At 33.2% G+C, this 15,554-nt stretch overlaps 1 protein-coding gene across 1 annotated transcript in view; it reads right to left on the reverse strand.

Annotated features, from left to right (window-relative positions):
* The window catches only part of EYS (eyes shut homolog), a 1,478,297-nt gene that overhangs the window by 712,053 nt on the left and 750,690 nt on the right, over positions 1-15,554 (reverse strand). Inside the window, 5 exon segments of the mRNA XM_054568619.1 lie at positions 9,861-9,890; positions 9,893-11,323; positions 11,326-11,519; positions 11,521-11,597; positions 12,750-12,941. Coding sequence (XP_054424594.1) covers positions 9,861-9,890; positions 9,893-11,323; positions 11,326-11,519; positions 11,521-11,597; positions 12,750-12,941 — 1,924 coding nt within the window.

Below are 15,554 nucleotides of genomic sequence, written 5' to 3' on the forward strand. Positions count from 1 at the left end.
AAAATGTCACTTTAAAATGAACTAAACAGAGACAATGGACTAACTTTGATTCCTATCACAGGAGGTAAAGACAATTAGAGCTAAAATAATAAAATACAAACAAAAACACTTAAGTTTTATATAGAGATTATAATTTAAATAAAATCCTTATCTTTTGTAGTGCTGAATTTACATATGTTTAAAAGTATGAAAAAAGTATTTTGGCAATGAATTAAACATTGGGATCATTTTGAAATAATTTCTTCTTTTGCTTCTTTTTTCTCATAGAGGGAAGGGATAAGATTAGCTGATTGTCACTCCAAAGAAGGTAACTGCTTCCTTATTTAATAGCTGGCACTCTTCTAATAATGCCTTTTCTAGTTTATGCTACAAACTTATTTTTCCTAGACCCTTTTCATTTGAAAAGTACTTTCTGATGTTAATAAAATTTTATTATTTATTATTATATAGGAGTTTATCTTTGGGTCATATGCTTTCTTGAAACTATTATTTCTTAAGTTTATGTTTTAACCATTAAAAATGTCTACCACAGTCTTGAAATATAGTTGACTTAGAAAAAATGGTTCAATCTCCATATCAGATGGATTCAGTTTGTTTGTCTACTTGTCTACTTTTGTACTTGTGTGAGACAGAGTCCCCTTTGCTATGATCATATATCAGGGTCAAGAAGCAAAGCAACCTCAGGAGATAAACATAAGTTCTCTTTCATTAAATGCATGCCAACAACAGGTTTTCTTCACCATGTGTTTTTCTCTTAATCTGAAAAAAATATTTTAATAGGAAATTTATTTTACACTTTTTATTGGTTTACTGTTAAAAATAATGATAGGTGCAATTTATCTAGGCTTACTAGCTCTGGATACTTAGTTATGCACAGTATATGCATTGTCTGACTTAATCTTCACAAGAGCTGTGTGTGGTGGTTACGATTAGCTTTCCTGTTGCAAGAAGTAAAGCGAGAAGTGTGAAGTACTCTAAGATCACACAGTTACCAAGTGGCTTTGGAACAGGGTTGTCTGGCCATGGAACCTAAATTCTAAAACCACTAGACTATAGTAAGAACACTGTAGAAAACAATAGGCTAATTTCTATTGGAGGATTAATAAGAAAGTACTAGTTCTTCACATGCATATTTCAGTTTCTACTTTATTTCCATGTAATCAAAATTGGCATTATCTAATTATTTTAAAAATAGGTAGGGGTAATTCTTGTGGGGTTAATAAAAATAAGTATACTACCTCAGTCGGTTGGTAAAAAATATGTAATTTAAATCCTGTTGTTTTATAAAAAATACTTTTTCAATTATAAATTATAATGCTTATGCAACTTCAGGTATGAATATTAAGTTATCTTAGAGACAAAATTTTACCCTTACTTGCTTTCAGCAGTCAACATGATAAAATTCAACTTTATTTTATTTTTTTTCCAGTATAGAAGGCTTGTTTGAGTGCTGTAAAGAGTGACAGAGGCGGTGGTATTGAAAGAAGAGGTAGATAAACTCTAGAGAAAGTAAAAATGTATCCATAGTCTACACAAAATGGTAAGCCACTTAAAAAATCATTACACACAATAAAAGCATAGACTGAAAATCAAATAGAAAAAATCTAGTACACGGTTATAATCTTAAATCAAGAGTTGTATTTATAATCTAAAGTTTCTAATTTATATCTAAAATTTTATCCATTTACAATTACAGATTGGTTCTTCTCGTCTTGTTTTTCAGCATTAAATCACTCTTTAGAATGTAAAATATGGAAATTTCAGAGAAAAGAGAGGGTAAAGAGCAGAGGAGTATAATAGGAATATAGGAATTAACATGTTTTCTACTCTAAAGTATCCTGTAATTCAATGCTGAGTGTTTGGGGGGGTTAGACATTATCTACCATCAATTTGTGAATGCAGGATGGGGAGTCAGGCTCTCAGGAAGGAAGAGACAGCCTCATAAAGAATTTTGGGAGCCCAGGGAAGGTGGTAAGGACTGCCTCAGAGCATCAGCTGTTGAATTTTATGTATAAAGGTATAAAAGTAAAGAGACGTAGGTAAAGGTTAGTAACCTCTGTCAAAGTAAAATCAGGGATTTAGAATCATGTGAGGTGTAAGAGTGTGTTTATATTCAGAAATCAAGTATCAGAACAGGGTAAATTAGTCAACAACAAGTGAACAAGTCAAAGATAGATTATATAGCAATAAAATCCACGGCAAGCATCAAGTTTGGATTTCAAATATTCAAAGCTTAAGGACCAGATAGGTATTAAATGTGTCTGGGACAGTAGCCTGGAGGCTAAAGAGAGTATATTGAGTTGGATTAAAAGAATTAAGTTTGAGAGGCTAACATTTAGATGGCATTGTGACAGATATATACATACATAAATATATATACATATGTATATTCATAATCCGAAAAAGTGACTTCACAAAATTAGTGATAGTCCTATTTTATGGATGAATCACAGAGGCTAATCAGATAATTTTCTAAAGCCAACAATCTAGTAAATCATGGAATTAGAATGATATGATTTGTTCATCTTCCAAGCTTCTGCCATATTAACCAGGCAATGAAATTGTGTAACTCAGAGTTTTAAAAATTCTAGGAAAACAGCTTGGGAAATGCATAAGGATTCTGCACCAGCTTTTTGTCTTTAGTGTGTCTTACAGGAAGATGGTAAGACACACAGGGAGAACATCACCCAACAACAGCAGGCAGAAACTGGAGTGGTGCAGTTGCAAGCCAAGGAATACCTAAGATTGGCAGCCATCATCTGAAGCTAGGAAAAAAACAAGGAAGAATTTACCTTTACAGATTTCATTGAAAGATTAGAGTCCTACAAACATCTTGTTTTCAGACTTCTAGGTTTTAGAAGTATGAGACAATAAATAAATAAATAAATACCTGTTGCTTTCAAGCCATTTGGTTTGTGCTACTTTGTTATTGAATCCCTAGGAAAATAATATATTTTCATCTAAAATATATTCATAATTCCAGTATTTGTGTAAAAGTTACAAATTTTTGCATCAATGTTATCAAATCTTATGTTTTCAGCATCTGTTGGTCTTTTAATATTTTCTAATTCTAGCACCTTTTCTCTCAATAGTTGATATTACTTCATTAGGCCTCTCAGCTCCATACTGACCTACTGTTATATACAAACAGACAGGCACATACCCAAGTATATATACATACCAACACATACACACTTATACATATAATATACTAGTTATACTATCACATGATCACACAGATAGCTTGAATTATTCAATGTTTTGATTAGTAGAGAGTTCCCACATTCAACAGGAAGTCACAAATAAATTTCCAAGAATAAGTATAGATAAATATGTATTTCATGCTGAACATGACTGGATAATTCATGGCAGATGCAAAAGTTGGAGGTCTTTCTGTGCCTCAGGGTTCTCATCAGGAATACCATTATAAAGTTATTAGGCTTTTGCATTGTAATGGACCTATTGTTAGACACAGTTAAAAAAAATGATTTCATTTATTTTATTTTTAGAGATGGGAAGGGAGGAAGAGAGGGAAAGAAATATCAATGTGCTGTTGCCCCTTGAACACCCCTGACTGGGGACCTGGCCCACAACCCAGGCTTGTGCCCTAGACTGGGGATCGAACCAGCAACCCTTTGGTTTGCAGGCTGGCACTCAATCCACTGAGCCAGGGCAAAACAGTTTTATAGCTAATAAAATACAAGACAACCGTACTTGTACCATGTCTGGAAAAATTGATTTGAATAGTTTTCCTTTATTTGTCTTCAGAGTATGGCTTAAGATACTTTTTTCTGCTTAATAAAACAAGTTACCAACATAAATAAAACAATCTAATAAATCATCAAATCTTGTTGGCTTGACCTTCAAACTATATTCAGAATCTAATGATTTGTCAAGACTGTATTGCTTTTAGCTGATCTGAGCCATAGTCATTTCTCACCTTGACTAGGACGTCAGAGCCCTACTTGGTCTACCTGCCTATATGTCTGCCCACTTCCACCCACTAATCAATTCTCAATATTGCATCCAGAGTATCACCCAGATTATGTCATTTCTCTGCCCAAACCCTTGGAATAATTTTGTTTCATTCAGAATACAAGACAAGCCTTTAAAATGGCTTAAAGTTCTTGGAATCTGATTTTGTTTTCCTCACCTTATTATTAATTTGACTTTATCCTCTAAAAGACTCTCTGTTGCTTACCTGCTTTACCGCATGGCTTCCCTGATGTTCTCAGAAAAATGTCAAATGTACATCTCCTTAATGCAACATTGACTGATTATTCTGTGTGGGATATTTTTTTCCCTGTATTTACATAGCTCTAATCTCTTTCAAGATGGCTTCCTCAAAGAGATCACACTTGAGCATACTGTTGTTTCTCATCCAGACTTTGTGATACCCAGCTCTTCTAATTGGCTCTATTTTTTCTTTTATTTATATAGGCTATCACATCATATATACAGGCTATCTCATCATTTATATAATATATATATAAAGTTTTATATATAAGTATATATTATGTAAATATATATTATATAAAATTATATATATAAAATACATATAAATTCTGTAACATAACAATATCACACTGAAGCATCATATGACATTTTAAGTGAAATGTTCAAACTGTTGTCTATCTTGTGTGAAACATTCACTTACCCTACCAACCACACTCAAGCAGGAGTTACTTCTGCCAGATGCTGTATAATACATATGTAATACAGAAGATAAATCTACTTAGGATATAAAATTCAAATATTATATATTATATATATGCCTACATATATACTCTATATGTTTATTATAACTACACTATGTATACTTTATTATATATAACAGGTAATATAGAAATACAGATTTATTATGCTTAGTGTTTGCTAGAAATTAAGCTCTAGGAGGACAGGAAGCATCTGTTTTGTTTAGTAGTGTATCACTTATATCATAAACAGAGACCAGGGCATTGTGTGCCTTCAATAAAACGTGTTGCTAACTGAAACATGGTTATTAAGAAAGAACATATGTTATGCTAATCTTAGATGATAACATTGTCGAGTAGTTTGAGTAATATCTTAATTATTGACATTAAATAACATCTCAAAATATTGCTGATGGATGTACATAAAAGTGACAACTTGTCATACTAAACTACATGCTGCAAGTATAAATAGATTTGGGAGGCAACAGAAATATCTTTTTATCAACTTCCTATGTACAAGTGACTGACAATAGTATAAAGAAGTGAGAAAAACTATGTTCGTGGAAAATCAAGTTACTTCTCATATTAGCAGAGTTAGAGACTTGGGCCCTACCCACAGGCCAAAGACCACAAGTGTCAGGCTTAAACATGTCCATTTAGAGATCAAATAAATATTAACTGATATTTTATCTTAATTATTTAATACTTATTTTTGAAATTTTATCTAGTTAGTCCTCATGGAACTTATTTTGGTGTAAGGTAGAAATAATTCTCAAAATAACAATGCATCAACCAAATTTAATAAATATTAAAATCTTGCTCTATCAATTAAAATCTCCCCTTTTTACATATTTTATACCTATCATGTGTATCTTGATTTCCTATTCCATTTCCTTTTTATGCATCTTTGCAATAATACCATACTATTTTGTTACAATTTATTTTAATATATTGTACAAGCATACAAGCTCCCTTACTGCCATACCTATTTAACATTTCCCTGGTTATTCTCTTCCACTTCAAAATGACTTGATCAAGTTCTAAATACTATTCCATTTTAACTTGTTTGAAATTGTTGTATACTTTTAAAATATAGTGTTTATGTAGCATTAAGGGCAGAAGTCTCAGACCTCAGACAAGGACACCATATCATCATTTATCTACTTTTTTGGTTATTCAATAAACTTTACTTTGCAAACTTTGCATAATTTTAAGCAGCAGTAGTATTTTTTTAAATTAATTAATGCATTGTATCATTAGATTTTTAAGTGGTATGTATAAATTATGTGCACATGTGTACATAAAGTGTTTTGAATTCTTTATGAGTTTAATGAAACTACCTCTTCTGTTTCAACTTTAAAAATAACATTGAATATTGTTGTGTTTTTATATTTTGTTAATAATAAATAGCAAAAAAAATTGAAGATAGTGTAAATCCTTATGGTAAAAACAAAAGAAAAATACTCAGTAAATAAATTGTCAATGTTGTTTTACCTAATGATGTGGTAAATTATATCATTAAATGTCTTAATTTGACTCATATTTTTATTCCTGGATAAAATATCCCTTTGTCAGTTACTAGAGTTTTATTAACATTGTATTGCAGCATATTTTAATTTAGAATTTTATGACTATGAATAGAAAAGTTAAACTGAAAACTTTATTTTGTAAAATTTTTGTTATCCATTGCTACTAGAGAATATTTGGATCAGAAAGCTCTGGTTGCTTTCTGTTACATTCTTCCCAAATGATTAGAATAAGAAAAGAAAACCATATTACTATTAGAAAATAATACATTTTCTTCTCTAAAACTTCATTTGCCTCATGAGTTAAACCAAATCACAAGGCTGCTTTGGTTTAGAGGATGTGTGAGAAAGACAATTCTGATCCAATTGAAGAGAGCTGTCACAATATTACAGAACCAGCAATTCTATAGTTCAAAATAACAAGAAACATATTGATAGAGGTACCTTCATGAAGCCTCATTTTGCTTATTACAAAAGGTTGCTTGGAGGGTCTTTTTTTTTTTTTTTTCCTCAGCAACCCACTTCAACCCAAGGAATCCACCAGAGTAAGGGAACCCAGAATCACAGGCTTTCTACCTTACTTAGTGTTTTAGTATGGAAGTAGCATGTAAGGAACAATAATAGTACCCAATGGTCTACTTTAGAAGAATACTAGGAATTCTTCTTTCATTAATTATACACTTGTTCTATATTTTGGCAGTGTCCTGGAACTTTATCAAGATTTTAGCACTATAGACCATTCTACTGTGTCCTACCCTGTTGGGAACTGTCCCACCTGGTTTCAGGGACTGTAGCATCACCAACAGAAGAGAGGGCCCCAAGGTTGGAGCTGAGGAAGGAGGCCTTGAGAAAATAGGCCACTGAGGAGACAAAACCTGTCCCCCTGCCAGGGGCACAGCCCCTGCCAACCTCACATCACCCTGCTTGGCCCTGGAGGATGCCTGGTTAGTCAATGATAGATAAGACCCCTCAATGGCAGGGGCAACCTAAGACAGGCACAGTCACAAGGGGCCATCAGGGAAGGACTTGGGGAATGTGGAGAAGAGGCAAAAGATCCTCACCCCTTGGCTTTGTCATGGCCAGAGTCCTCATTCTATCTGAAAGAAGCCTCCTTATCTCTTGTCTGCTCTCCTCCATCCACCTGACTGGGCAGGTACAGCCCTAGACTGGATCTGGGCAGTTCCCCAGGGGCAATTACACCTGGAAAAGGAATACATTAAATCTTATGAAACTTACTTTGCTAAGAATGCCCTCAAGTTAATGAGTACTAATCTTTGGGGACTGAACATAGTATGAGATCAGTTTCCGAGATTTTGGGGTTGAATGGGCGTCACCCTGTCTACCAGACCCTGGCTTAAGGAAAATCACTGTGTTCCTTCAATTGTTATCTATGATCTCTGTTTTTTTGTAAACATAGTCTTTAGGCATTGATGGATAAGCTTTGCATACATACTGTATACTTCTGTGTATAACATTCTCAATAAAAGCCACTTCAAGAGAAGGGCTTGGAGCATTCTCCACTAGAGGGAATCAGCACCCCCTTCTCCTGGCAGACCAAGAGCATCTGGAATGACTTATTTCCTCATCCGTGGCAGCTGGGGAGACTCTGCAGGATGGGATGCCCCCATCACTACCCCATCTTTCCTTTACACGAAGAGATTAGGCCAGATGTGTTTTTAAAGATAATTTCTAGCTACTGGTTGGTTTGGTCACTGAAAAGCACCAGGAGGGTACTAGAAGACAAGAGAGAAGTGAGATTGCCTCTATATATCCTCGTTCCCTCCTGGTTCTTTGGCCTTGGATTGCCCATGTCCTCTTCCTAAAGTTCATGGTTTCTGTAAACTGGTAGCTTTTCTTCTTAGATTCTGGGGTTTGATAACTGCTTTTTATTTTATCCCTCTCAGTGTAGGTGTAGTAATGATATTCTGCTACTACTATTTCCTTTAGAACCATAATATCTCTCACCATTTTCCTGAAATTTTACCAATATCTTTGTAAACAGTTACTCCATTAAACTATTCCCAAATATTCAATTAGAGTGTGCAATCTATTCCCTGATTTGGCCATGACAAAAACAGTGGGTGAACATATTGGAAAATGCCAACATGTACCTTGTAAATAATTGATTATCATATCTAAAATAGTGAGCAAAGCAAGTAAAACTGAGAGGAGACTGAGAGAACTGGAGCAGGTCAAAATTGTCAAAAATTGTTTACTGTTGTAGTGAGGGAATGGGAAAAATGGAATGTGACAAAGTTTTGTTCATAAAGAGCAAGCCTAGGATTTGATTTCCTATACATGTAGATTTCCTGATTATTTCTAAGGGACTAACTGTGTAAGAGTAGAAGGTGTACTCAGTTGCATTTACTAAGAAACTTTTATGTGACAAGTGATGTATTAGGCATTTCTGATGAGTCATACTAGTTATACAAAAAGCTTTCACTTATAAAAGTACAAGGGGAATACTTCATTTAAACTTATAATTTGGTTGTGGGCCAGGTCCCCAGTTGGGGGCGTGTGGGAGGGTACATTTATGGATTAATGTTTCCCTCACACAGCAATGTTTCTATCCCTCTCTTTCTCCCTACTTCCCCCTTCTCTAAAAAATAAACACAATCTTTAAAAAAATTATAATTTAACTTATGTATTTTTTAGAAATTTTGTAAAGAAAATCATATCATACTGAATATAATAAATATGATGATATGGTCTTTCATATTACTGAGTTGCCAGACATAAATTTACACATGTAAACATTTATAAGATATTATATGTGTCTCTTCTAAAGCACTCACATACAATAATAAACACATACAAAACCACCTTTTCATTGAATGAAAGTTAACTTCACTGCCACAATTACACTTGAAATCCTACAAGACAGAACTTCTTTAAATAATGTAAAAAATCTTCTTTTTCTAAGTAAAATTCATTAAACTTTTTTTTGCATGCTTTCCAATTTGATAGCAATTACAAGGGTAGAGAAGATTAGTGATTTCTAAAATGTTTTAAAGTAAGAACAGTTATCTCAGAAAAGTATCTTTTCATTAATTATTTCAAGTTCACAGATGGAATATTATCTTGTTTCAATATTTATGTGGTATTTTGTTAAATACAAGACATGTATTTAATTTATATTCTGAGTTATAGTCATGAAGGGATCACAGCTTTGCATTGAGAAATGATAAACCAAACCACATAAGATGGGAAAACCCAACAAATTTCCCTTAATATCTTCATCTTTCCCATTAAAAAAAAATAAAATATCACCACTGGAAAGTATGTTATGTTGTGTTCAAAATGACTAACAAGCTATTTCAAGAAATGAGAATAATACAAGTTATTCCTAAACTTTGAAAGATCCATTGTAATGGATTGAACTAGTTCAGCTTCTGATTGTTTGCCAGCAGTATAGCCATCTCCCAGAAACTCTTCTATTGATCCAGTAGCCTTTGTGGCAGCGCATAAAGAATAACCATCTGTGCCTGGTACAACAGCAGGTGCCATCTTCATTGAGTGGCTGCTGCCCTGATTACAAAGAGGCTCTTTAGAGCACCTGGTGACTACAACAGGCTCTTTCTGCTCTGTAGAAAAGAAACTCATTTCTAAAAGTTTATTGAACTGAAACTGAGAAACTCACCAGATACCATCAGCTGGCGAGGTACTAGATGGACTCCAGTGAAGACAAAGTAAGAGATCTAGTGATGGGAAGCCTCTGGCCTACAGCAGCAGATTCCCAGTCGTGCACACCGGGCTGGCGTTCCCTCAGGGGCCATTCTGAAGAAGTTCTGAACTCTTCTCTTAAATCAGATGTTAAAGTCAGATGATCTGTATAATATGGCCAATCTGGCATAAATACAGACATGGGGAAAGAAGTCTGCATTGGAAGTGACTGAGCTGGTGAAATGGTATATAATGCAATGTTAGAGGTTGCTTCTAAAATATCGGACATCGAGGCCATGTAAGATGGAGGGTTGTTTCTGAGGTCATTTGAATGTACAGTTGCTGGGTGACTCTGTAAATTTAATTCAAAATCCAGAGAACTATCACTTGTGAGAAGTTTGAACTGTTTTTGAGATCATTTACTCTCTTTCATGCCTGATAAATCATCTTGATTCAGCACCTCAGTGGGACCCATAGTTATACCATATTTTCCCACTTTCAATATTTTAAAAATGTTTCTTGATAGCAGCAGATCATCAGTAGTCAGTTTTGAAGTCAAATCAGGATTCTTCAGATCTAAAAACACAGTTTGTGAAGGGACAATGGATAAACCAGTCTTATCCAAACATAAATCAACATCCAAATTACTTGATAGGGTAATGGCTTCCTCCAAGGATGAGGATAAAATTATGCCTTTTGTACTCTTTTTAGACAGAAATAAAGATGGCAATTCTGTGAATGCCACTAATGGTGTTATTTCAGTAGCAGAAGAAAACGAATGCCCAGAAGTGATAGTTTGAGTTCCCATTAGTGCATACCAGCTGGCTAATATCGCTGAGTTCATCCCGAATGTCTCATAAAAATGGGACTGTTTGCTATGCAAAACTTGATCTGAGAATTTATGAGAGGATTTTATTTCAGTCATAGAACATGTTGCACATGTTTGGCTTAATTCACTTAAGGAATCAGCAGTTTGTGATTTGGTGTTTGTGAGTCTCTGGTTGCTAAATGCTTCAGTAATAATCTGATATTCACTGGGAATGGAGGTTTGTGCAGTGAACCTGTGCAGAGTTGATGAGTTTAAGACGGCTACCTGTTTAAATATAATTATCTTAGCAGGAGAAATGGGAGACATCGAGGAGCTTAGCGATCTCCAGTACTCTCTTCTTGAAATTAAGGAAACAGCTGAATATTCTTCAGTATCCTCTTGAGCCCCCCTAGAGGCAATTGGAGGTATGCATGTGGGGGCGGTTGTGGTCGGGAATCCAGGGGAGAGGGATGAGTGCCCGTTTAACTCAGTATCAGCCCCTGGAAAGCCACTAATTACCCAACTCACTGTGATAGCAGAAAAGGCAACAGTCTGATCATTGTCAAATAACAAAGACTGAGTAGGAAAAATAAAATCTGTCCGTAAGGAGGAGATGATAAATGAGATCCTCTCTCCCTATCGAGGAAAAAGTATCCTGGTGTGACAGCTGAAGTGTGCACCGGCATTCGTGGTACTGATGTTGTGCCTCAGACAAGTTGTGTTGGATCATGAACATCAAAATTCAGAGACTGAGAAGAGAAAACATCTGTGGAAGAGGAAAGACTATATTTTGCTGAAAGCTGTCTCGTAGAAATCAGTTCTTCCAAAGGGTATATTGATACTTAATACTGACAAATCAGCAGTTGAAAGGATATCATGCTTGAAAATGTCTCTCTCTTTAGAACCATCAGAGAAGAAAAAGCCAAATTAACAACAACAAAAAAAAAACCCAAAACACAAAAACCAAAAAGCAAAAGAAAAACACAAAGAAAGAAGAAAAAATAAACAACCTTGGCCCTGGACTGACTCTTCTGCAAATTGCACTGCCATCTCACAACCATTCTATGCAGACAAATATGGCTCTATAAAGCATATTGCATATAAAAGTGTATAAGGAAGTTTAGTGACTATATAACTCATTATTCACACTCCATGGGAAGGCCAAAGTCAGAACAAATGCTGTTAGGTAGAATAGACATATTATAAATTATGCATAAATGGTTCCTTGGAATTCTAAAACATGATAATTTACAACTCTTTATCATTTATAGAATCAATGACTAATCTGTTGGATTAGGAAGGTTAGAAAATATAATTTCACTTTCTAAACAGGTAAAATATTCTGTATATCATATTATATTTTAATTTAATTCTTAAAAGAACACAATTTGTAGACAAAAAAATAGAACAGTCAGACCTTCTGGTTATAATATCAGCCTTCAAAAATATTTTCCTTACAGAATGAGTATCTTTTTAAGGGCTATAGTTCTCATTCTGATTGTTCTGAGTGGCACTGACTATATGAAGAACTAATGTGTAATTTAACATACAATATATTATTTAAAATATGATATTATGTGATTTAATAAATTAAATAAGAAAATTTAAAACATATTCAATTTATCAAAATACCTCATCATAATTAAAAACTAGATTTTTAAAAATCTGACTTTTTTAATACATTTATAGGACTAGACATTTATATATAACATTTAAAGGATATTAAGTAAACACAATGAAGGAAATAGTACAAAGCCATTTTATATAAGTTTTACTGATAGTTAAAACAAAATGAACTGAAATTGGGGGTCCAGTTATCTTCCCAAATTTATATTTCAGAATAAAAACTATTAATGAACACTTCTGTACTTTTTTAGAAAGAGTATTTATTACTAAAGTATATCAATATTCTTAAAACAAAGCTTAAAAAGTGACATTTAACCAAAGAATTCTAAGACAGTTTTGTGCTCCTGATATATCATGTACCTCAGAAAACGCTTCAGTATATACTCTTTTTTAAATGCAAACATCTCCATATCTTACTTTCATCTACTTACTTTGATCAACTGCGTAAGTATTCATTATGGTCCAAAGTCTTGTAGCTCTTGGAGATGGAAAGCTACTGACTAAAGTCTCAGAAGAGGACACCATATATGTTTGTGTAAAAATGGCATCAGTTCTTTGAGAGAAGGAGGTAAAACAGCTAATTCTCCTTATTTCACCACCACAAAGAAACCCAGTGAAGCAGGCCTGCAAACAATAATCACCTTAATTAAACTCAGAGTTTTTTTTTTTCTTCTTTTCCCTGAAAAATAACTTTTGAAGTTAGTTTTGAGGTCATTTGCATTTTTATAGTCATACTAAATACCTCCATACCTCATCTTATTTAGTTTGAAAATAAAATTTCTATAGTAAATTTTATGTACATTTCAAAATTAATTCATATTTTCAAATTTTGGATATGCTCAATTGAATGGCTAAAGTTGTTCTTAATTCCTTTGATTTTAAGTCAAAATACTACTTTGTATTTGCCTTGAGGATATTTTTTTTCAATAAAAAGTTTTGTATGTATGGGAGTCAAACTGAATCTAATGGCTCCTTTAAAAATTATAAACTTTTTTGCTCTAAATGTCACATTTATTTGGAAGATAGTATAAAATTCAGTATCTACAATGGATAATTTGAAAACATTTTCTCAGGATGTTCAAGTTATTTTAATTTGTATGGTTTACAAGCAATGTTCCTTATATGTTTTTTGCTTTGACATGAATAGCCAATTTCTGCCATACACTTACTAAATAATTTCTACATAAAGTAATTGTTTTTAGTTTATAGGAAAGAAAATTGTTATGCTTGCATAAATAAGCACAAATGGATCAGAGTAACACTAAAAGAAGAGTTAAAAATTAGTTATACTATTTGAAGGAATTTAAACTTTAAGAAAATACAATTCAAATATATTTTAAAATACAAATACATGCCTATTTTCTAACACTAAAGACATATTCAGTAGTTACCTGGCTTCACTGTTCTAGTATTTGTCCAAGATGGTACCTAATTTGCACAAAATGTAAATTTTGCTTTAGATACTCTTTTTCTTTTTTGTTTCACAGTTAAATATTCTTTAGTCACTTTCAAATCATACCTGGAAGTATTTGTGAAGGTCATAGGTTTCCTGATGTTACATAACTGCTTTAAAATTCTAACATGTATAAAATAGTAAAAAGTGAAAGTAGAAGTGATAGAAGAAACAACAAGAAAAAAAATTTGTAATATGATTCCAAACTATAAAAACCAAAAGATTTGCCCTTTTCTCCATTTTAGCATAAGTAGCAAGCCCTGAAAAGACAGAAGATTAATAAAAATGCACACGATCCTAGAATAGAGACCAGAATGTCAATATACTAGCTTACAGTGAAAATGTAGCTGTTGGACAGCTCATAAATATTAGCATGTCATTGTCAGCATTTTCCTACTGAATCACAATCAGAAGCTGTTACATAACTACCTTGAGTACTCCCTACCGCAGGATTAAGGAACCCTCAAAGGTGCGTGATCAACAAGTTCTCTTTGGGTCAGCATAGCTACACAAAAGTCACAGGTTTCCTTGACATGTCTTAGACCATGTAAAACTAGGTGATCTAAATGCTTAAGGACATCAGGCTAAGATAGTTGCATAAGAATGATCTGCAACACATGATATACACTTATTAATTCTCCTTACACAGCTTTACATTGACACTGACAACATTTGTCTCCATGACTCTGATATATTCTTTAATGGTATAGACTATTATATCATTGTATGTAATGTTATGTATGATATGTTGATACATTCATCCCTACAGGTGAAAACTCTAGCATCCATGAAGCTATACTTGTTATTTCCTATGTTTTACATCTAAGCTCACATCCATAATGAAGTTTTTTTAGAGTTTAACTTTCTAAGGTGAATTTATTTTCCTAATTTTGAACTTGGTAAAAAAGATCTTGTCATATTTCCAAGTATTACCAACCCAAATCATATGTATAATTTTGTTGCCATATACATAGGGGTGGTCAAAAGTAGATTTATATAATACAAATAAATAATACAATAATTAATAAATAATAATACACAAGAAAAATTCTGTGTTTCATGTACTCACAAATATATAGGAGTGGTCAAAAGTAGGTTTACAGTTGTTTATATGGCTAAAGACAATCAGGTTATGATTACTGAAATAGCTTTAACAACTCAAAGAATATCACTCAAAACTGTAAACCCACTTTTGCCCAATTCTCTGTTTGTGTATATTTATGTCTATATACACACACATATATATGACAACACAATTTATTCTAGAAAAACTGCTTTATTTTCCCTTAGTTAAAAGCCCAGCTGCATGTTCAATAATCCCATTTACTTCTCCTCATGGGATAAATGTCTCAGTCACTCTTGTGTGTTTATGTGTGACCATGTGACTTACTTCTAATCAGTAAAATGTGAATCATCAAGAAATGTGCCATTTTCTGATTGATCTAAAAGAATCTTCTATGCGTGAAACTTCAGTCTCTTTCCCTATTTAGTGACCCCTAAAAACACATGTTAAAGCCATGAGAAGAAAGCAGCCCGAGTTCCCAAATCTCTATGTGAAGAATAACTGAAATCAGAAACACTCACTTGTACTTCATGTGAATAAAAAATAAATTTATATTAAGCTAGAGGTTAGTATAATAAATATATTTTAAATAAATATAAATAAATTTTGGATGTTATTGTTATAGCAATTAGTATTGTCCTAATATATCACTCTGTCTCACCTGATCTTTCTGATAAGATTCTTTGTTAGCTACAAGAAAATTAAATCAAAATGAAACACC

The sequence above is a fragment of the Pteronotus mesoamericanus genome, unplaced genomic scaffold, assembly GCF_021234165.1.
Source record: "Pteronotus mesoamericanus isolate MK-2021 breed Mesoamerican mustached bat unplaced genomic scaffold, CSHL_Meso_final contig_20, whole genome shotgun sequence".
NCBI lineage: Eukaryota > Metazoa > Chordata > Mammalia > Chiroptera > Mormoopidae > Pteronotus > Pteronotus mesoamericanus.